General features: G+C 48.7%; 2 protein-coding genes across 11 annotated transcripts; both read left to right on the top strand.

The window, feature by feature from the left end:
• The first annotated feature begins 259 nt into the window (after positions 1-259).
• On the top strand, positions 260-11,058 carry LOC122389931 (phosphotriesterase-related protein-like). Its single transcript, XM_043382440.1, has 7 exons — positions 260-417; positions 675-834; positions 3,224-3,414; positions 8,932-9,090; positions 9,523-9,687; positions 9,995-10,212; positions 10,382-11,058. Exons 1-7 carry the CDS (start codon positions 387-389, stop codon positions 10,517-10,519), a joined length of 1,062 nt encoding a protein of 353 aa, XP_043238375.1. The 5' UTR covers positions 260-386; the 3' UTR covers positions 10,520-11,058.
• A 615-nt stretch (positions 11,059-11,673) lies between these two features.
• Positions 11,674-22,726, top strand: LOC122389920 (transmembrane protein 165-like). 10 transcript variants are annotated; one of them, XM_043382420.1, is made up of 8 exons: positions 11,674-11,690; positions 13,088-13,170; positions 14,720-14,858; positions 15,567-15,783; positions 17,944-18,119; positions 19,559-19,717; positions 20,378-20,483; positions 20,824-22,726. In XM_043382420.1, exons 3-8 carry the CDS (start codon positions 14,724-14,726, stop codon positions 20,892-20,894), a joined length of 864 nt encoding a protein of 287 aa, XP_043238355.1. In that variant the 5' UTR covers positions 11,674-11,690; positions 13,088-13,170; positions 14,720-14,723; the 3' UTR covers positions 20,895-22,726. The 10 variants fall into 10 exon arrangements, with proteins under 10 accessions (XP_043238355.1, XP_043238362.1, XP_043238359.1 ...); XM_043382427.1 differs by lacking the exons at positions 11,674-11,690; positions 13,088-13,170 and adding an exon at positions 11,706-11,727; XM_043382424.1 differs by lacking the exons at positions 11,674-11,690; positions 13,088-13,170 and adding an exon at positions 11,708-11,759.
• Positions 22,727-22,733: the final 7 nt, after the last annotated feature.

Here is a 22,733-nt window from a genome sequence, read left to right as displayed (position 1 = left end):
TTGATTGATCTATGATCTGTCTAGTGTAGGTAGGTATGCCTGCGCGTTCTTGCTATAGACGTCGTTCCTTCACAAAAACAAGCCCTCCGCGGCCGGCCGCGGTGCGCCGCGGCTGGGAGGGCCGTCGCCAATGACAGCTCGGCTTCCCTCTCCGTACGACGGTGAGGGGCGGCCTATCTCCCGTAGTTTTAGGATGTAGTTTTATATAGCGCAGCCCTCGGCGTGTGTGGGTCCGGCGAGGGGCGCTACCCGAGCGCTGCTGCCCCCTGCCGCTGTCGGTGCAGGGGAGGGGCGGCCTGGAGCTCGATAGCTGGCGAGCTGAAGAGAGGAAGGGGAGCGTGCAAACGTGCAACAGCGCTACTGAAGGGCTGCAGGACGGGGCGGATATGGCGACCACCAAAGGAAAAGTGCAGACAGGTATGTTGTCAATTGTATTGTCGTATAATGTGTTTAGCGAGTTTATATACAGAGTACGTGATTTGGTATTCGTTATGCATATATGCTTACCAGCAGAGGTATAGGTACATAAATGTGTGTTATGCTTACTTTAATGACTTATTTAATCAGAAATGCAAAGATGCGACAGATGTAAATGCTGATTATTGCTGCCGTTTCAGCACTGCTCCCTGCGTCCTTGAGTAATGCTGATGTTTGTTTACGTCGCGCTCCCGCAGTGCTGGGCCTGGTGGAGCCCTCCTCCCTGGGAGTCACCATGATGCACGAGCACATGCACCTCGACTTCAACGTGGCCTTCATACCGCCGGAGGGCAAATATGCCCACAAGGCAGACTGCGATTTCACGCTAGAAAACTCCGGCTGGATTCGGCAAAACCCGTAAGCGAATGAGGAATGCACTGGCGGTCGCAGGGGGGGGGGGGGGCCACGGGGGCCATGGCCCCCCCTTTGGTGCTGAAAGGTGGGGCCATACTATCTTTTGGCCCCACCTTTCAGATCGAACAAAAGTCATAGAAAAGCTTTTCGTATGTTTCATTTTCTTTCTTGCGCCATCAAGGGACGTAAATTTCACTCATGAGTGGGCTCAGTTTCGCATTCTGTCAATTTGTCGGTCAGCGTCGCTGGCACCGGTTCACGAGTATGGCCGGATCTTAGGTATATGGAATATCAGCGTGGGTTTACTTGAGGCTCTCGTAGGCCCAGCATTCAGCAATGGCTGGCATGAGACCCTCTTCGGCAGTGGCGGGTGGGCCCTGCTAAAGGAGATTGGCTCCAAGACACTAAAGTAAGACCTCATGGGTTGGTGCTGTGCACCTCAGAAGCCCGGTGGTGACGCCGTATGCCGGCTTGGTTTCTTAAGGATTAGCGTGGGACCTCCGGGGCCTGCATAGAGTTTGCATGAGCTAGTAAACTATAAGGGCCCCGCACTGGCTGCTGAAGACCCGATGCCGGTGATGGTCTCAGAGGCATGTGTGTTATGTGTACACAGTGGCGGTCGCGGGGGGCCGGGGGGAGGGGCATCAGGGCCATGCCCCCAAAGGTCAATAAAGGGGGCCATCATATCATTTGCCCCCCCCCTCAAACAACCAATGGGCCCCCATATAGGTGTATGGGGCCCTGGCAATTATTCGATCGTCACGAAGCTAAAAAAACCACGCCCAGCTATTAATATAGCTCCCACACCGGTCTTTGAGCGTCCTACACTGACCTCTGAGGGAATTTCAGTGGCGGTCAAGCGCCCCCGTTGACCGCTAAGAGCCTACATCAACCTCTGAGGCCCCACATCTGGCCTATGAGGGCCCCTAACCGGCCTCAGGGGTCTCACCGGCGTCTGAGGGTCTCACACCGGTCTCTGGTGGCCTTATTTCTGTCTCTGGTGTCCCAAGACGAGCCTATAGGTGCCAATAACTATAAGGGCCCCGCACTGGCTGCTGAAGACCCGATGCCGGCCTCTAAGGGTCTGCATTGGCCTCTGAGGAGGGCCCATCCTGGCCTTTGAGGGCCCTCGGCTGGCCTCTGGGGTCCAACGACGGCTCATGCCGGTCTTTTAGGGCCCCACGCTGACCTCTGAGGGCCCATGTTGGCCTGTAATGAGTAAGGACCCACATTAGCCTCTGAGAGCCCAACTCGGTCTCTGATGGTCTCAAACTACTGGCCTTTGTAGTTTGCAGGCCCTGTACTGGTCTCTGAGGGCCCTAAACTGGCCTCTACATGAAAGCATACATGGGTGGGTTTCTGAAGATCAGAGGGCTCACGCAGTCTCCGGCACAGCCTTACGTTGGTCCTGATCGAGATTGCTTTACGTCCTGATGGTCCCGCGCTGATTCCCTCATATTTCGACGTCGGGACCCCATGAGCCGGTGTGGGTCCTGGGGTTGGCAGAGACTGATGAAGTCCTTAGGGCTCAGGGCCAGTCTTTTTAGCAGTAGGACCAGGCAGGTTGAGTGAGCCCCAACAGAGCCGTTGCGAAGCCCCGCAGGAGTCGTGCGCGGCCCTCAGATGCCAATTCTGAAAGCTCGGAACCTGTGGGGGTCTCCAGAGGTCGGTGTACCTACTCTCTCCCGCCGCCACACAACTAGGTACCTAATAGTCTAAAAATGCTCTCTGGGTTTCACATGCTTGTTCAAAGTAAGAGGTATCTGTACTTTTTAGCAAGAGGTATCTGTACTTTTCCGAATTGTTTTATAGTGGTAAGGTCATGAATACGCGTGCCTGACCTTCCAGTATACCTATGCTACACCGATCCGTCGTGATGGTGCAGCGGCCCGACCGGTGGGCACACCGTGAGACGGTAAATGGAACTGGTGATTTTGCCTTAAATTGAGCTCAAAGATTTCACGCAAGAATGAGATGGATGAAACATAAGTAATGCCAACTTTGCGGCGCCTCGTGGACGAAAAAAATTAGCCGATCACCCCCCCCCCCCCCTCCCGGTGACGGATAAATGTTACGTCCCGCGAGTGTGACTTTGGCCCCCCCTTTTGCTAGCGGCTGCGACCGCCAGTGGAGGAATGACAGCACGTTTAGGTAATTATCGTATGTAGGTTTAAATATCATTTTACCATTGAGCTTAGGTACTTAAATAGTCATTCAATTTTTGTGTGTCGGGACGCCATAAATGCCCGATCGACCTTATGGGTATACCTGAATCGTACATTAGCACAGCCTTGAGCCTATATCTGGATGTAGGTAAGTCGCACACCTACCTTATAGCTTGATGTGATGTGGAAAGAAGACTCCATTTAACCATCGTTTCTGCCGCGCACAGGTACGCCAGCCGTCAGAACGTCACGTTCTGTGACGCCGCCGTGGACGCGGCGATGCGTGACGAGCTGCGGACGTACCGGGAGAACGGCGGCGGCGCCGTGGTCGAGGTGACCAACTACGGTATCGGGCGGGACGCCGCGCTGCTGGCCGCCTACAGCCGGGACACGGCCGTCACCATCGTCACCGGCACAGGTCAGAGGTCACCGGGGTTCGGGTCAGAGGTCACAGAACTAGGGGTCCTAGCGTCCTAGCTTCAGGGGCGGCGCCACGAATTTTTGACTGTGGGGTACTATGGTGAAAAGGGCCCATGGATAGTGAAAGGGGCCCATGGTGAAAAGGGCCCTTGCAGAGTGAAAAGGGCCCATACATTTAAAATGGCGTAATATTAAAGGCACTTGCAATAGCAATCTAATAGTTGACAGTGAAAGAATGTTTGACAATAGACAGGGCCGGGGTGTGTTTTTTTTTTTCTCTCTCTTTGTAGGTGGGACACGGAACGCAGAGCGTTAACACAAGAGTTGTTAACGACGCGTTGTGTCGAAGCCGATTCTTAATTGACTTGTCCCGCCGTTCGTTTATCCCGCGCCCTGCTGGGGGAGTGTTTGAACTTTGAACACCCCTCCCACTGCGGTTTTTCGCAAATATCTCACGTTTTTGGCACACCTTATCATACATCTTTTTCGCACATGCTGTGAAAATTTTAGCCCAAGGTCGCCCAAGGTCAGGTCACCAGGTCACTTCAAGTGGCCTCACCTCCTAAAAAAGCTTCAATGCCTGCCATAGCTATACCAAGTGACCGATCGCTTTAAAGCTTCAAGCGATTGATAAAAGTAACAATATTTACAAAATGTATATCTCGAAATTTTGATATCAATGACCTAAGGTCAGATCACTTTTCGGGTCTCTCCATTATACCTAAGTGAATGGGAGAAAATTGAGAAGCGTCTCTTTTAGACGAACGCCATTCTAAACATTTTCAAACACTGAATTACGAGTAAACATGACACGCTGAACCGGAAAAAGGCACCCGTGACCCCTCGTTTCAAGAAAGCAGCGTTGCTGGCACTCGGCCAGAGGCGGCCATATATTGTTTTTACAAAACAAATCAGATGCGGGACAGAACTGACCTCACGAGCGGTCATCCGCTCGCCGCATGTGGCGGCCGGCGCCTCTAGCGCCGAGTGCCGCAACTACCTATGATTATGTCTCCGAGGTCATTTCAGGTCACGAATGGTATCTAACAGTTTTTCGCTAATAACTTTTGGTAGAGGCAAGGTAGAGCGATGAAAACGCCTTAGATGTGTTTGGCTCGACGATATGGATCGACTGATATGCAGCATGACTTTTTCCGGTCAGGTCATGACCTTGACCTAAAGTCAAATTTTCAAGTTGACCTTTAAGGTCAAATTATAGTTCATTCGACGCGTCTCGACGAGAGGAACACGATGCTGGCAAAAATAATGTCGTGTCTCTCTTGAGTCAAGTTATTGAAAAAAAAATCTTAAAAAGCGACGGAGTTTTGCCCTCTGGAGGCTAAACCGTTAAAGGGACCCTCCCACCTTCAAAAAAGTTAATGAATTGGCACGAAAGTGATGTCGCTCGGTTCAGAAAGAGCGAAAACGAATATCTACCAAATTTCATCGAAAAATATTCACCGGTTTTTAAGATATTAGACTTTTACTTTTGTTTACTTTTTGGGATCTCCGCTGTTCCTAGCGACTTTATTTGAAAGTGCGGCATTTGTTGCGCGCAAAGCAGCATATACCACCGCGTGCTACCAAACGTTTTAGTAAAAGATTTAAAAATCGTTAGATCTCCGCTGACGTCACAAATTCTAAGGGGGCATACCAATGCACTAGCCCCTTAGAATCCGAAAACTGCAAGTTTGAAATTCCATATCTCCGAATTAAAGCATTTGTCGATGTTGTGAGTGCCCAAACCGGTATTTGCAGGCCATGGCCACCAATTTGGCTATCTCAACTCAAAACTAATGTTAAGGTGGGAGTGTCCCTTTAACCTGAGGTCAAATCTGAGAACATTATTCAGAAAGGCCTGTAAAAGAATTATCGATTGCGCTTTTCCGCGGCGTTGTAGCTCTATTGGTTCCCGAGTTGTCCGTTGGCAGTTTCGAAAAATGTCGAAACAGCAAAATTTGACATTTGATGACCTCTGGTGAGCTGACCTTTGACCTGACCTAAAAAATGACTGAAGTATTTTCATCATCGTTTTTGACGTTCTTTAGAATGCCGCTTACTGCATGTCGCTACGTGGCCCAGGGGCCGAGTTAGAGGGGGGGTCAAACACGCCCCAGCAGGGCGTGGAAATCCAGAACCCTAGCGGGGCGCGGCCGCGCGGGTTATTACTTAGTACGGTACAGGGGAGGGTTCAGAAAATCTCCAGGCCGGAGGGGTATTCCAAATCGGGGGGCGTGGACCCACATATACCCCCATGTTTTAGTCCGGATTTCGCCCACTATATGTTTGAGGGTTATTTTATTATATTGCCGTCCGATGGGCCCTTCAGATGCAGTAAACGAGCCCCATGATCGCTTGACCAGGGCACTCTGAGCTACATGAAGACCCTCTAAGCTACAGAAAGGCTCTCTGAGCGCTTGAAGGGCCCCCTGAACGCTTGACGGGGCCCTCTTTGCCTTTGCCTAGAAAGGGCCTAGTCTGAACACATGAAGTCCCCTGAACACTTGACGGGGTCCCCCTGAGCTACAGAAAGGCCCTCTGAATATGCAAGGCCCTCTGAGCGTATGAATAGGCCCATGATCCCTTCATGAGGGCCCTCTGAGTGCATAAAGAACGCTCGACGGGGCCCTTCTGAGCTACAGAATGGGCCTGAATACACAACAGAGTCCTATAAGTGCATGAAGGGGCCCCCTGATCACTTAAAGGGGTCCCTGATCGCTTGACGGGTCCCTGGTTGCTTGACGGGGCCCTCTAAGCCACAAAAAGGCCCTATGAGTACATGACAGAGCCTTCTAAGCGCATGAAGAGGCCCCTGATCGCGCGTGACGGGGCCCTCTGAGCTACAAGAAAACTCTGAGCATATAAAGGGCCCCTGAACGCCTGACAGGGCTCTCTGAGCGACAGAAAGGCCCCCAGCGCTTAAAGGGCCTCTGAACGCTTGACGAGGGCCCTAGAGCTACAGAAAAGCCCTGAATACACGAGAGGACCCTTTAAACGCATGAAGGGGCCCCTGATTCCTTGACGGGGGCCTTCTGAACACATGAGGAGGGTCCCTGATCGCTTGACGGGGGCCCTCTAGGCTACATAAATGCCCTCTGAGTACACGACAGAGCTCTCTAAGCGCATTAAGGGCCCCTGATCGCGTGACGGGGCCCTCTGAGCTACATAAGACTATCAGATCATATAAAGGACCCCTGAACGTTGTGCAGGGCTCCCTAAGCGACAGAAGGGCCCTTTGAACTTATAAAGGGCCCTTGAACGTTTGACGGGGCCCCTCTGAGCTACAGAAAAGACCTATACGTACATGACGGAGCCCCTGATTGTTTGACGGAGCCCTCTAAGCCACGACAGGGCCCCTTGACAGCGCGTGGGAGGGTTCTCTGAGCGCCAGGTAGGAGCCCGCTGAGCTATTGAAATCCCTGTTGATCTAAAAAAAGGCCTTCTGTCCGTCTTGAGTGATCTGCCGATCAACAAAGGGCCTTCTACCGGTTTTCGGAAGACGCCGCTTAAATGTATGGCCCTCTGATCGACGTAAACAATCTGCTGATCTGAAAGGGTCCTCTGTCTGTCTTTAGAGGGCCCTACCGATCTACAGAGGGCCCTCAGATGGCTTTTAGATGGCACTGCTGATCTCAAGAGGGCCCTCTGTCAGCCTTCAAAGGGCCCTACCGATCTGCAGGGGCCTGTTATAATCTGTCAATATTGTCCCTTTGTTGGCATTAGTCATTTGACCACTGCTAAAACATATTTAATGGTTTTAGAGGGCCATTGCACGACTACGAAAAAGTGTTTGAAAAAGTTCAGACTGCGCTCCTGACTGTGGGGTACTGGGTATATGCAGTACCCCACAGTCAAATGACTGTGGGGTACTAGTACCCCACGTACCCCACGGTGGCGCCGCCCATGCCTAGCTTCCTACGAAAGCCGATAGATGATTTTGGGAATTCCAACTTTGTCCGAGTTTGACGAAAAAAGAAACACGGCTTAGGATCGTTTTTCCGTTGTTTAAAGACGGACTGATAAAAAGATGCACTTATATGTAGTTGTGGAAATACTAGGTACAATGCAGTATCCACAGTTTGCACATTTTGACCTCGTAACCTATGATAATCTCGACCTAGCCCATGAACATGGACATGATCATGAACACGAACATGACCGCTTGAAAGGGCAATGAAAGGTGTAAAGGGCGTCACTCATGCATTAGTGCCAGCTTCTGGTCCGTTCAATGTCATGATTTCGCCTGGTATGGCCTGGTCAATTAAGTGATCGGGGAAAAACCATAGAGGTAGATGGAAAAGGCTAACATTTTGTGTTTGGCCAGGTGGCCTGATCTGATCTGTAATGTCCTCAGTGACCTGAAGTCTGAAGGTAAAATTTTGCCCGCTTTTCTAAGTTCGCATAATGCCTACGGAGCTTCCAAATGTTGAATTGTAAAAATCGGTCGGTAACTTATTGGGGGATCTTAGGGGAGCCGGGACGGGCCGGAACGTCCCCTTTCCGCTGCGGTTGGCAGGGTCCGGGAATATCTCTACAAACAGGACGCGGGTTAAGATCACTTTTCCTTTGGATCGCATCACCAGCAATTGCAATCCAAAGGTCTATCAGTTCAGTTCAGTTACGTTACGTATCTTTACGGATACGTTCCGGCGGCTCGCAAGCCGCCTGGTGGTCCAGCAGTTTCAGTTTTTGCCGCTAGATGGCCCAGTCACTGCGCGTCGCTTCATTCCTCATTTTTATATTAATTCGAGTTTTTATCGAACTTAAGACAATTATAGATAATTTAATTTATAACTGCCGTTTGACAATCAATTGACAAATGGAAATAATAAGGCCATAGTATCATATAAGCAGTAATAATTACGAGCAATTGCTAATAACTACAATTTAAATAATACGCGCTAATGGAACGAGTTTTGCAAGTGAATTGATAAACAAGGATTACTTTCTACAAAACTACACTATGTCGTTCCGCCGGGGACACACAGCTCGGGGTCGGGGAACCGGCCCCAGACGGGTGTGTCCGCGGATGAACATTTTTATTTTCTTCGATGATCCGAAAATCCTTGTCGGCTACACCACAGTGTATCACCTGGTATCGGTATACAAAAATACACAGTCTATACTTGGTCTATAACGCGCGCTGCTATGCCGCAGCTTACCGCACGCTTACCACAGCTTCTCGGCAAACGTTGCGATTTTTCCAATGCATCAGTTTTCGCTCGTGTACGGTGTAAGGGTACGAGGTACGATACAGTGGTCAGTGGGTACTGGGTAGTGGGTAGTAGGCAGTGTTTATATTATTAGGCAGTATTTGAAAGCAAAAATGGGCGGTACGTGACACATCGCATTGCTCTCCTGTCTATCCTATCCTAGACCTAAGAACCATTTTTTCTGCGGTTTCCGTTTCCCGCTCAGCTGTGTTCGTAATGCTACTGCTTTGCTTATTTGTTTATTTACCTTTTTCGATAATCGCCAGAAAGATTCAAACGTATCTCCATGCCAAATTTTACAGGATTCTACCAACACATGTTCCAGTTGGAGTCGGACCTCGCGCTAACCGTTGAAGAAATTCACGACCGGGCGCTGAAGGACATCACGGACGGATGCCCTGAGGCGCCACTGGTCAAGGCCGGGGTTATCGGCGAGGTCGGATCCGGCTGGCCAATCCATGGTGAGATCATACTTAGGTAAAGGGAATGAACTGTGTTACTTGTTCAGCGTAAGTCGATATATAAGACACTTAAAGTCGGCCAGAGAGACACTTTAATACCTAATACCTATTGTCTTGGAATTCCCTATTTTTCTGCTTACATCACATATAATTTTATCGTACTAAATTCGCCATAAACTTTGTTACGTTCGCTCATTTCAACATAAGACACGATACTCCACCAATATCTCATCGAACCCTTTCAAATTGCAAATAGTTCTCGGACTAAAACGCGGTAGAAAGCCTCTACGAAGCGTCTCACTGCTTGTCGGAAACACCACCCCACTGTTTATTTCCTCAGTGCTGACACCTAGGTTATACAACCCTGGCCTGCAAATGCCCCGCCACCTGCAGCTCATTTATCACATATCTGACTCCGCCTGCGGTTGGCAGATTTTGAGCGCCGCGCCATCCAGGCGGCTGCCCTGGGACAGCAGGCCACGGGGTGTCCGGTGAACTTCCATCCGGGCCGAGACCCGGCCGCCGCGCCCGAGGTGCTCAGGATCTTCCAGGAGGCCGGCGGAGACGTCTCCAACTGTATCATGTCTCACTTGGACCGTACGTAGTCAGACGTTACAGCCACGCGCAGTGTAATGTGCAGTCCGTGCTTGCGTACCGATAATATAGTCATACGGGTAGCCTGCAGCTGCTAGGGCTTATCATTTCATTTAGTTTCTCCATCAACAATCTTTGGGTCGACCCGTTCTAGTTACACTTGATTTTTAATTCGCCATATAACGCGAGTTCGCTGTAACATCGATGCAAGAACGAAGTGCTTATACCGTTATATTGATTCGTGTGAATGCTTGATGACGTTTTAAACACTTAATTACTTCTCTTTTCTCAATGTCCCACACTCCCACAGGCTCCATCCAGACTGCAGAAGGTCTGTCAGAGTTTGCCAAGATTGGCAGCTACCTGGAGTTTGACCTGTTTGGGATCGAGACCAGCCACTACACGCTCGCTCCCCATGTGGATATGCCGTCTGACGCCCAGCGCATTCAGCGCATCAAACACCTCGTGGAGGACGGATATGAAGACCGTGTCGTCATCAGTCACGACATTCACACCAAACACAGATTGGTGAGCAAACAGGGACCCGAGTCCAGCAAGAAGAGTCCGTATTTGCGGAAGCAAATATCCTAATGCGCACGTCGCACGTACTTTTTGATATTGATTGTCGGTTGGGTGTGGGACTGTTATGACTTATACGCAGCAGCCAAAACACGTTTTCCGTTTTCGACTGTTTCAGACAAAATTCGGCGGTCACGGTTTCTCGCACATTCTGGAGAACGTCGTCCCAATGATGAAGGTTCGCGGGCTCACGGAGGAAACCATTAACAAGATACTGTCTACCAACCCGCAGGCTGCCATGACATTCAAGAAATGATTTGTTGATGTGTTACATGACAAATAAGAGAACATCAGTTCTACACGTGTAAGGATATAACTGATAGCCTACTTGTCATTTATTCATGCCATCGGCAAATGAAAAATTTGTATCCAGAGTGCAGGTTTTCCAAGTGTGCCTTGACGTTCTTATATAATTAGCACGCTTTTATTCGACTTAGTTACAAGTTACGACCGGTACCGATGAACTAAATATCGTCTCACGAGGATAAGCCTTGTTTATACCTGGTTTATGCAATGTCTTACCTCGGATTCGGAGTCTTCCCGATGACGAAGATTCTACGTCGTCCGGCCAATGGTGTTCGAGGTCAGCGGGGGCTTGGCTGTGGTTGTCGGACGGGGTTGGCCGGACCAATATACCCTGGGCCGGACGACGTGTAATGTTCTTCGTCCGAGGAGACTGCGAACGCAGCCTTAGTGTGAGCATTGGATGAATGATTTCTTCTTTGAAAAGCGAAACCGACCCCGTTACTATTTTTGGGTATTGGTTTGCCTATTGTAATATATCGTGCGGATGAGTTTTCACTTTTCTTGGTAAGAAAAGAACCCGGTCGATGCCGAAAAGGTTTAGATAGGTAGGTACTTAAAATTCGTCAGATAGTAAAATTGATGCGGATTAGGAGACTCGAGCTTCCTCACATCCATAATATCAGTGCACTGCAGTGTCCATCCAAAGTACCACCTAGCTACTGCAAATAGCCCGCAGTAGCACACAATATTGTCTGAATGGATGATGAATCTCGTTTGTCGGTACTCTGTAGCTATAACATTATATATATATATATATTATATATATCTTGGATATTTCATATTACAACATAATATCAATGTTATATATTGCTATTATGCTATCATTTATTCATCATTGCTATTATAACATTGATAGACATTTTGTTAGGCTACAGTGCTTATGTTATGAAACTATATAATAAGCGCCCCGTAGCTTTGCTCGAAGTTTATGCTATAGTTTGTTTGATTTCATCCTAAATAATTTTATCATCACACTGTATGATAATTCATTCACCACAAGTCCCGGACACCTTTCATTCAGTAGCCTCATTCTCTATTGCTGGGACATCTATGACGCGACTTTGACATAAACAAACTTTTCTACTGCACGTAGTGCATTGAGTACGTGTCACCGAGCCCGCCGCCGCACAGTGGGCCAGGCGCATCAAAAAAGCGGAATTAAGTCGAAAATCAACTTCGGTGAAATTCCTGTAATTATGGGATAGAGTATTGTAAAAATGTCCAAAGTTTCCGAATAAGCAAGTTTCCTTTCCCCAATGTCAAGGCAGATAATGCTATGACGTCGCAAAGTAGGACTTACCGACTGGAGATGGAAATGACTGCTGTGTACCATATTCCGTTCCCCTGATTCAAAAGCTCTCAGCGTAAAATCATTAAAGTTATTGCGTACAAAATAGCTTTAAAAAAAACAGCCGGTATTTCTGCGCATGTTTCTCGTACTCAAGTTCCCGGGAACTATTTCATGCTTACTAGTAGTGGTGGGGTTTACAGTGCCTGTTCGGAACCGTGGTAGTGCAACGACGCAATGAATTTATATAAGGATATAAAGAAAACATCACCGAACAACACAAAGATATTTGCTGCCTGACTTTCCTCAAGGTGTATAGCTTGCTGCCCAATGCAAATATTTTGCGCATTTTTGCGCGAAATGGACAAATAAGGGTTTAACCCTCGCCGGCATAGGCCGTTTTGCATCCCTCGACGGCACAGGGGGATGCGACCCTCCTCGCGTTTGGCCCCTAATTGAGCTAGAGCCTCGCGGAAAAAACCATCGTGTAGGTCGTCACGAGACGAAGCCAACGGTACCCGGTTTTAAGGTCATAGGTCAAATGGTGACCTCTGAGGTCAGGTCAATGGCCGAAAGTCGGGACCTGTTAGAACGTCGTATAGTGTGGCTGCTAAGGGGGTTTTCGGGATGCTGATCACGAATATCATGTTAGTTTTGATCACAGATGATGTCTTCATGCATTTAGGCCAGGTCGGGTCAGCTCAGGTCAGGTCAACCAGTATGGGTCCTGCCGGGTATTCGTAGTAGGTGTCAACCCGCCTCTGACAGCTTCGTAACATGTTACGAAGGCACCAAAACTACTTCGTAAATGTTCAAATGGTTCCTAAATTCGAATTCAGCTCCAAAAACTAGCCCAGAAACATGTAAAACTCGAAAAAGTGAACCGAGGTCATCGAAGGTCAATGACCTGACCTGACCTTCAGGTGACCTTTACACCCACCCTAATGCATGGGACCAACATCATATCACATGTTTGAACGCTTGAAACCACGAAAAGACTGCAAACGCGCGGCCAATGCGGCATAGTGCCCGCCTGTCCCAGGCATATGTGCAGCGCAGAAATTAAATAATGACGTCATAGGTCAGTGACCTAGCGTAACCAATCAAAATTGAAAATGGATATCGGAATCGGCTTTAGCATGATATTTTACCCTGTAACGAATCGTTTTTGGCACCGCAGCTGTGCTCAATGATTTAATTCCGCTTTTTTGAAGAGCCTGGCCCACTGTGCGCCGCAGGCTTCCGCTTGGGCTTCCGATCATCTCTCTCTATTTTTGGCACGTTTGCTTGGGGTCTCTGCTTGTTTTTGAAAAGTGAGTGCTTTCGTTTCAGCCAAGTATCTTTTAGCTATGTCATCTCACTCTCATCCCTTCCTGTTCCCATTCCTGGGCTAATTATAACCAGCATCAATTTTAGCAACAACTTAGCTTAGGTCCCTACCTAAGTAATTTTCGGTGATACGACATTCCAATTAAATTGTCACTAGGCAGCATTTGATGCACAGTCCCTAGGTTGAGACTGTGCGCTCATCTATCCAGGCTGGATTGATTGACGTGGTGAAGTGGCGGGCCAGCATGATCGTACCGTACCTACTGCAGTTTCTGTGCTTTGAGCATTAAATGAGAGTTCTGGTTAGCAAATAGCACTTGCCAGTGGATGAGGTGCTTAACCCAAATTGTATGTCATTGTGTTGTATTTTTTTGTTTATATTTATTGCAATAAAAATGAAAAATAACATTTTGCCCCAAACAAAAAGGCTGACTAAAAATCTGATGGATTGTTCCTTTAGCTACAAGCAAAAGGATTCTGATGTATTCTTATTGTAATTATAATGATAATGATGCAAAAGCAACTTTCTATCCATTTAATGTGTACCTTCATTCTGATTCATCCATAGGACAGGTAGGTAGGTAGTCAATTAAAACTTTATTTCTTGATGAACCTTAAAATTGGGCTTCCGCAGGCAAGGCGAATGGTACAGTGCTTACCTTCATTCATAAATCACTTTGAATCAGTAAACTCTAAGGCAGTCAATTTGAATTAAAACTATTTCTTTACCAGCCTAGCAAGTGGGCTTCCTTTCTGGCTGGTATCTGCTTTGTTTTTCTTGTTTTGTGTGGTCAGTGGTGTTAACAACAGTCTATATGTTTCTCAATATTTCTTGCTGATATTGCTGTCTAAGCTCTATGATTTGTAAATTAAATATGTGCAGCAGGCAGCTGTTTAGTTTGCTGATTGACTAACTATACTTGACATAAGGGAAAGTACCTAAATACCTATCTCTTATTTTTGTAGAACCCATCCATGGCTCAAACACGTAAACCAATTTTAACATGTCTCATTTGGCTTGCTTTGTTTAATAGATCTGTGTTTTTATTGACAATGAAGACACATACAAACTTGAAACTATTCACTGAAGATATGTCTTCACATTGTCAGTCCCACCGTACTGGCTCTGGAGTGAGGTGTGATTGTGAAGCACTGAGCTGTAAAGTGAGCCCTTTATGAGGCACAGTAGAGATGAAGTCCTGAAAATCTGCTGTTTCAAAGCCTTTGGGAAATTTAGCAGTGTTCATTCTGCTAATGGGTACTGGTAGCATAACTGGCATTTCATTTCCTTACTTTTCAGCCAGCTTTGAGCCCTTTATAAGTATTTCCTCAATCCTTAACCATTTTGCCCAATGTCTTGTTTTTTATGTCTAGCTGTCTTTTTGAATGCTTGACTCAGGCCATGATTAATGTCATCATAATGATTGACTTTTGATCAACAACTTGTGGATCAAGAAATGTTGTCCTTTGTTAAGTGATACTCTTTTTTTTGTTGCAAACCTTCATACCTCATTTAATGATTTTTTTTTTCAGATTGATGATTGAAAGGCTGAGAATGAGCCGGCTGGCTGTGCTGACGGCCATGCTGGCCATGCTGGCCTTAGCCCAAGTGGCCAGCAGCCAAGATGACAGTGAAAAACACTCTGCAGTTGTACCAGAACAGGAGGAGGAGGTAAGCTGTCAGCTGAGGTAATCAGTCTTAGTTCTATCACATGATAATCCATTGTGGTTACTTATCTTGTAAGAAGCATCTGCAGACCTTATTTTTCTCACATTCATAAACAGTGAGGTATCAGCCTTACATCAATATTCTGGTGGTAATGGTCTGTCCAACTGTCCCTCAGTTATTCCAGGTGTGGTGAGTTTGGCTGAATTACTTTGATGATAATCGCCATGTAGGTTTCCCTCATTACTTGTCTCCCTATGTAACCACAGGTGCTTCGCTTGTTAAATCTACCACCCTCACCAGTGCAAGACATAATCGCTGCACATTGACAGGTGTTCGCCACTCGCCCCTCGCCCGCGTAACTACATAGGACCACGTGGAGCTGCGCCAATGTCCGACCCCGTCCACTTATCAGTCTTGAGGGGTTACTCACTGCCCAATTAATGATGCATTTAACAGGTCACTGACCGCAGGGCAATTATCACGTTTCTCTTGCATGGCGTGGCGACAATAACCGCAACAGTTTGCCGCCCTAAAACCCGAATAGCGATCATCACGTTTTCTCTTGACCTTTCGATGATGGTGCTCCACTTCTCCTCCTGTTTACCCACTGACTACCCACACTGTATCGTGATTTGATCTCTTAGAAGTGTGACTGCGACCACGTGTCCTAGTCCAGATAATTACCCTTCACGTGACCACCCCTTCCCCCAGTTGGCGGCGGTTAGCTCCTCCTCTGCCACCGAGAAGCCCAAGGGCTCCCTGGACGTCAGCTTCACCCACGGCTTCGTGGCGTCCCTCTCGGTCATCATCGTGTCCGAGCTGGGCGACAAGACCTTCTTCATCGCGGCCATCATGTCGATGCAGCACTCTCGGCTGACGGTGTTCCTTGGCGCCGTCGCCGCTCTCTTCACGATGACCATTCTCTCAGGTGAGCCGGCCGACCATGAGAACGGACTGGGGGCTGGTGGAAATCCACTGAAGGATGAGGGTGAAAGGACTGAGGTTGAAACGTCGACAGATATTGCCCCTCCAATATGAATGATTGTACCGCTTGTATGGAGGCAATGTAAGAAACTACAAATGTAATCGCCATGGACTTTGCACAATACAATGGTGAATTTGAAAATATGATCATTTAACTATGCATTAAAAGATAAGCTTTGGTTCGGTTAAAGGCTATTTTCAACAGCGCACTCCTGATCATCCATCTTTCTGTCGGATAGTAAGGACGCAAATTACCAACTTGCAAAAAAAAAATCGGTACACTGCAGGCATTGTGTCGCGTGCGTCCAGTCTGATACACTGGCTTTGGCTATCTCTCAGTACCTATCAGTGTATACAGGCCACAGCGGTTGGGCGCGAACCGGTCACATGACTGTGAATTGTCGCCGAGCGGGAAACTGGGTCAGAATGAGCAGATGCCAAGCACGGACAGGTGCCAAGTTTCCCCGCTCTCTGTGACTGATAGCGCTGAGAAACCTCCACGCTCGTGGTCGTAGAGGAGACCGCATGTTTTGTAGATAGAAGATGAGAAATGATATCTGTCTGATCTATACACACTACACACTATCCGCGGGTATTAAATGTTATTATAATTATTGTTTTTATCATTATTAACCCGCGAGTTGCTGGGGGGGGGGGCGTTAAACGCCCCCACTTTTTTCGCCGGGCCATAGCATAAAAATGGCGCGCCGCAGGCGCGCCAAATTTTGGGTACCTGTAGGGAATTGATTGAAGTTTATTGTGACAGAGTTTCAAAAAAATCGGTCGGAAAATTTTTGAGATATCGAGGTTTTAGTGACGTCATGATTTCTGATTTTTCGACCAAAAACGGCATATGTTCAAAAAATCATATAAAATCACAGAATAGACATACAGACATGCCGTAAACGCCATTAGAATGCCAATACCATGAACAATCAAATGGCTATCTTCGATTATTGATTATCGTTCCGCATTTTCCAAAATCTTGAACTGAATCTTGACAATTTCTCGTGACTACTTCACGACCATGATACATGAATTTTTGAGCCAAACACGTACACATATGATAAAATGAATGTCACCATCGTGTTCTGCGGCCCAAATTACCCATAAAACATGTGTCATAGGCTGCGAATATCAGTTTTAATTTTCGGGGATATGTGCCTACCCGGTTGACCTGACCTTGACCCTGGGCCTGACCTATACTTGACTGACCCCTACATGGAACTGACACTCTTGTAGGCCTTATATGATGGATTGTGCACCGTTTTGACAGAGTTTCTGACGAGAGGCGCCCATTGCGAAGTCCTGAAGTCCATGCTACTGAAAGCCCGATTTCAGGTGTTTGACCTGACCTTGACCCGACCTGTGACCTCATAATTCAACTTTAAAGTACTCATCTGAAGCGTCTCGTCGCGTTCTTTCGTTTGCCGCCTCGTGCGTTTCGCTGCGCCTATTGGTTCTCGAGTTATCGGCTGGGGGCGTTTAACGCCCCTCCCCAGCAAATGGTGGGTGGCGAAATACCCCAGCAACTGCCGGGTTATGATTATTATTATATTATTTTTTTTTTACCAATACACCACAAATCGCGACCGCAATCTACGTCACATAAAACACTTTAAAAGGGAAATCGCGTTAATCGCTGTCGGTTGTCGCGGCTGGATAGTGTCATTCAGTTGCAGCCATTTTTCGAACGGCAGATGAATAGCACACTGCTCCGAACAGACGAGCAGATACCATCTCATTCCGCCATTTCCAGGTTATTTCAACGGATGCAGGTCCGCTAGCCGGTACTGAACTACACAATGAACTCAGCATACCCGCACTGATAGCGCATCACAGCGATGAAGCCATCAGACTAACATGGGTCCTTCATAAACGATGTCGCACTAGATATAAGTATCTTGCATAACCTGATCTGCGTTTTTATTGCTTTCCGATAATTTTAGTCTTTATGCAGTAAATTGACCAGTTACGCCAAGCATTCCAGTCTCTTCACTGCCATCCGTACCTCCTTGCTATACAAAATTCCATTCTTCGCCATCAGACACTGCGCACGCTGCATCTCATACCGCGCGTGACCGTCTCACCATATCCGTTTCAGTGCTGCTGGGTTTCTCGATTCAGATCATCCCCCGTGCGTACACCTACTACATTTCGAGCGCTCTGTTCGCCGTGTTTGGTCTGAAGATGCTGTACGACGGCTACCACATGGGCCAGAACGAAGCCCAGGAAGAGTTTGAGGAGGTGCAGAGCGACCTGCGCAAACGAGAGGACGAGGTGAGTATAGAGACAGACTGGGCGAGATGGGAGCGGATGTGGAGGGGGAGGATGGAGGGGGGGGGGGGTGACCGTGTTCCGGAGACCGGAGCTGCTTTTGAGTCGGGATGTCGAGGATAAAATTTTTTTGACGAAAGCGAGAAGGGTTGGAAATAGAACATTAAGAGGCCTTTTTGGCACTTATATTAGCTGGATTTGTGATTTGTTTACTCATATTCGACTTGTGAACGAACAGTATTTCTGAGTGGCGTATTAATGGTGTTGGGGTGTCATTGGCACCCGAATTTTTCAATTTTAGCGCACTGATGGATCAGTAGGCACGGAGGTCAGTGCCGCACGGGTGGGATGGGGCGGGACTGTGAGAGTGGGGTGGGCCTGGGGTGGTGAGATTAACCTCGGGGATGGGAGGGGGAGGGTGATAGCGATCACAATACCGAATGGGGAGATGGAGACGAGTGTCGAAGGGAGCGGAACGATGAATGTGGGGCTAGCATCAAGATGACCATTGGCGTTGCGTTTAGTGAGATCGAACTAGCTTTGAAGACAGCCGGCGAGTTCGTAGTTAATATCTTTTGAACTCAATAAGAAGAGGTTTGAGAGTATGCCGTAACGCGTCCGAGAATGTAAAACGGCATTGTATGTTGATAAAAGGAAAGCGAAGAGTAATGCTATAATTCCACAGATTATGCACGTCACTTCCCCAACTACCCTACCTACGCTGTAGGGATTGATTGTTTACCGGTGCCTGTTCTCGCACGTTTGGAAAGCCGCGTTTGTAGCTCCCACCGTTAGACTGAACCAGTTTACATGCTGCCACCGTTCATTGTAGCGGCCGATAGATGTTAGGACGACACTGTCGACCGGACCGAGGACCGTGTGGAACGCGGTGTTTCCTTATACGGAAATCGCGTGCTAGGGCGGCACGATTTTCCTGGGTGATCCTGTACGGCTTCGCTCGGCGGCATGAGGCTTCGACACTAGTCATGTAAATGCTATCATCGTGGCTTGTTACGGATTATAGTCCTACTTGTTAAACGTTGGATATGTAGCGCATTGGAGCATTGTTCACACTTTGTGTTCCTGTATCCCGTTCTTCCCAAGCGAATGTAACTTTCATGTATTTGTAACGTACTTTCAATGTGCTATTCGCCATCGTGTGGTATGTGTTTTGGTAAATCGTGCGCAGTCCGTCCCAATTTAATCCTCTTGTCATACACCCTCGCCATTGTCAATGTTATAAAATTCCTCGTACAGTTCACACGTGCCTTTCCACTGAAGTTTGCACCATCCCCTCCAGTACTGCAACCGCCGTGCAGCTACCACTGTGGCTGAAGCTTGTGAACAATGCACCGTTCGTTGTACTTCCGAACATACCACGCACTCCGCACTCAATGGAGTGACCCCGACACCCTGCTAACTCTCCCCCTTCCCTCCGGCAGCGCACCAAGGATTCCACGGACATCGAGAGCGGCGTGGCGCGGCGGGGCAGTGTGTTCGCCTTCATATCGCGCGTGTTCATCGAGGCGTTTACGCTCACATTTCTGGCCGAGTGGGGCGACCGCTCGCAGATAGCCACCATCCTCCTGGGAGCCAGAGAGGTAACTAGCGGTTCGCACGACGGCCGTCGCCATGACGATCTAGGTTGATCTAGGACGGTTGTATCGATAAACATTGAGTGTAAATTGTCAGATACGGCGATCGGATTGCTGAGCTATTGCGTTTATCATGAGTCATTATAATTATTCATCACTAACACGGAGGGGATCTTATGCTTGAACAAGTATACGTGTGATGTTTTTAACCCGATTTGACCCCCCCCCCCCCAATCAGGACGCCTGAGGCGTGACCCTGGGCGAATGACTGGGTCACGGTCCGTGTGGTTCACTTTGGCCTCTGACACCATGTCGCCCCCGCCTGGGGTGTCACTCTGGGCTGGTATCTGGGTGTAATGACCTCTGACCCCGTGTCATTCCCTCTCAGGACGCCTGGGGTGTGACCTTGGGCGGGTGCCTGGGTCCGGCCCCTGTGTGGTTCACTTTGACCTCTAACCCCGTGTCGCCTCCTCTCAGGTCGACGTCTGGGGTGTCACCCTTGGCGGGTATCTGTGTATATGACCTCTGACCCCATGTCATTCCTTCTCAGGACGCGTGGGGAGTGACCTTTGGCGGGTTTCTGGGTCATGGCCCTTGTGTGGTTCACTTTGACCTCTCACCCCGTGTGGTTCACTTTGACCTCTGACCCCGTGTCGCCCCCCTCAGGACGCCTGGGGTGTGACCCTGGGCGGGTGTCTGGGTCACGCGCTCTGCACCGGACTGGCCGTGATTGGTGGTCGTCTCATCTCACAGCGTATTTCAGCACGTACCGGTGAGTTGGAGAGAGAGAGAGAGTGGAGGGGACGGCTAACAGATCACTATGACAGCTGTTAGAGGCGTGCATATGCACTGGGGGTGCAGGAGGCTGACGATGCACACTGTGCACTAACAGTTGTTGGAAAGGGAGGGACGACAGGGCAGTGGAGAGTAGCAGATGACGCTTGTATAGTAACGTAGGTGGAGTTGTGATTTGCTAGAAAAATCCGCTGTTGTCGTTCCTTTTCATTTTTACTTCGAGCGACGATGCCGTTTTCTTTTTTCGGTTGTTTTAGAACATCGCGTCTCCAGTCTCCTGGTGACCCGCTAACACTATACGCCCTCTCGCGTTGCAGTGACCCTGGTGGGCGGCGTGGTATTCCTGATATTCGCCGTCAGCGCTCTATTCATCAGTCCCGAGAGCTAGGTATGAGCTCGGGGCCCGCGGTCCCTGCGGAGCCGGTGAGTTTCCCGGCTCGCCCGCGCGGCGGCGCTGCAGTCGCCGGCCGCTAGTGAAGCCGCGGCGAGCCGACCGACCCAGCCCTGTCTTCCCTGCCTCCGCGCCGGCCGCCGCGCTGGCCCAGCTGCTGGTGAATGTAATGAGGGGCTGCGGTGCCCTGAACGTCACTAGAAGAGCAGGGTAGGCCTGTGGGTACCGGCTGCCATCGCACTAGAATGTGGCGTTAGAAGAGAGCAGGGCTCATCCGTGTGTCCCTTGGTATTGGTTCCGTGTTGGACCCAGCCCATAGGACTTGTTGACGACGAAGTTGTTTTGTAGGTGGAGGCCGGCGTAAAGCTGGCGTTAGCTATTTGTGTCGGCATTGATGGACATCCGTAGAGATGTGATGTCCTACTGATAGAATGTAGAGGGCTAGACTGTTGCAGTTTCCTAGGTGAATGTGTTGTGAAAATTACGGTCGTGACACAAAGTAATTGTCAGGGATTGTCAAAACACTATTTTCGAACTAGGGGAATTGGGTTTGGGAGAGCGATGAATATTTGATCAGGCGTGAACTAATGTAAAAAGGACGCTGGTCTGAATTATTTACGGATCAAATGTCAACTCGTCATTCACAACACTGTGATTGCTTCTCATACAGATATTAATTCTCGTAAATGCTTTGCTAGCACCTATTGGTTATTAGCGCGGTTAGGTACAAGCCATATTTAAACTCTCGCACGAGTGCAATGCCATGCCGACTGAGCTGTTACCGCCATGGATGTACCGTTTCACCGAAAACAAAATTTACACCACGTGAATGTGATTTCTGCCAGAAATACGCCAACTTTTCATTCACGGGCCTACCAGCTAAACAAAGATACGTTGCCAAACGTTTCAGCGGTCCTTTACAAGGGACCAGGCCTTGTCTCCGGCGGACGCTCAGTTCGGGCTCGATTCGGTGTGCTCAAATTACAAACTGTATTATTGTTTCCCCTATTTATTGAGCGTGTAGAGCGTCAGGAGAGGGATGTTGCGGCGTCAGGAGAGGGATGTCGCGGCGTCGGGAGAGGGATGTCACGGCGCCCTCCGGCCGTTGGCGGGTGTGGGGATTGGGGTGAGCTGTGTATCGCTGTCATGTAGTGTTTTAGATCGCGCGGCTCTCTGTTTGTCTTTGTTGCATTTGTCCTCTGGGTATAGCTCTCTTCTCATGGCATAGCGTCGACCCTCACCAGCTAACGATTAGCGCGTAATGTGCAGAATATGTGCCCTGCCTTGCATCGCGCCATGTGGCAGCAATATCGTTGAGATATACTCATTCTCTTCGTTCTACTTACCAACAAAATCGTATCACACCACCCTCGTATGCACATAAATTCATGTTTTACTCTACAGTCCAGAATGCTGAGGTCGGTGGACAGAACTTGAGAATCGGTGGGGTTGTTTGTGAGATGTACTGTGTACTCGAGTGACGCTAAGGTGCAGGGGATATCGATCTGTTCACGCTGGAACAGATGGTGTCTTGTTGAAATGGAACCGGACATAATTAACGATATTTGCAGTGTTTTAATTTGGGCACAATGATTTCCTGAATCAGCACTTTTCCGATACATGTTCCGGTGCGGTGAGCACCGCGCGATTGTTTTGTTGAGTTCGTTTTCAGCGGGTGAAGGTGGGCGGAACTCGTGCTCCCATTGCACGTTTGTGTTTCGTCCTGTTGCCCCGCCCTTGGTCGGTATTTCCGACCTGGTTGTGTCGTCCGTTTCACACTGTGTCAACTGTGATGTGATGGCATACACGGAATATACCGGTTAACGTGTCTGCATT

This window comes from Amphibalanus amphitrite, unplaced genomic scaffold (assembly GCF_019059575.1).
Source record: "Amphibalanus amphitrite isolate SeventyFive unplaced genomic scaffold, NRLGWU_Aamphi_draft 000376F_arrow, whole genome shotgun sequence".
Classification (NCBI taxonomy): domain Eukaryota; kingdom Metazoa; phylum Arthropoda; class Thecostraca; order Balanomorpha; family Balanidae; genus Amphibalanus; species Amphibalanus amphitrite.
Note: the sequence above shows the minus strand (reverse complement) of the source record. Positions and strands in the feature narration are given on the sequence as shown.

Bases quoted from the DNA above. Each gene is read 5' to 3' on its own strand.
- LOC122389931 (XM_043382440.1), top strand. From the start codon at position 387: ATGGCGACCACCAAAGGAAAAGTGCAGACAG. The intron at 418-674 runs GTATGTTGTCAA...GCGCTCCCGCAG, and splicing joins CAAAGGAAAAGTGCAGACAG to TGCTGGGCCTGGTGGAGCCC. The intron at 10,213-10,381 runs GTGAGCAAACAG...CGACTGTTTCAG, and splicing joins TTCACACCAAACACAGATTG to ACAAAATTCGGCGGTCACGG.
- LOC122389920 (XM_043382417.1), top strand. From the start codon at position 14,240: ATGAAGACACATACAAACTTGAAACTATTCACTGAAGATATGTCTTCA. The intron at 18,120-19,558 runs GTGAGTATAGAG...TCCCTCCGGCAG, and splicing joins TGCGCAAACGAGAGGACGAG to CGCACCAAGGATTCCACGGA. The intron at 19,718-20,377 runs GTAACTAGCGGT...CGCCCCCCTCAG, and splicing joins TCCTCCTGGGAGCCAGAGAG to GACGCCTGGGGTGTGACCCT.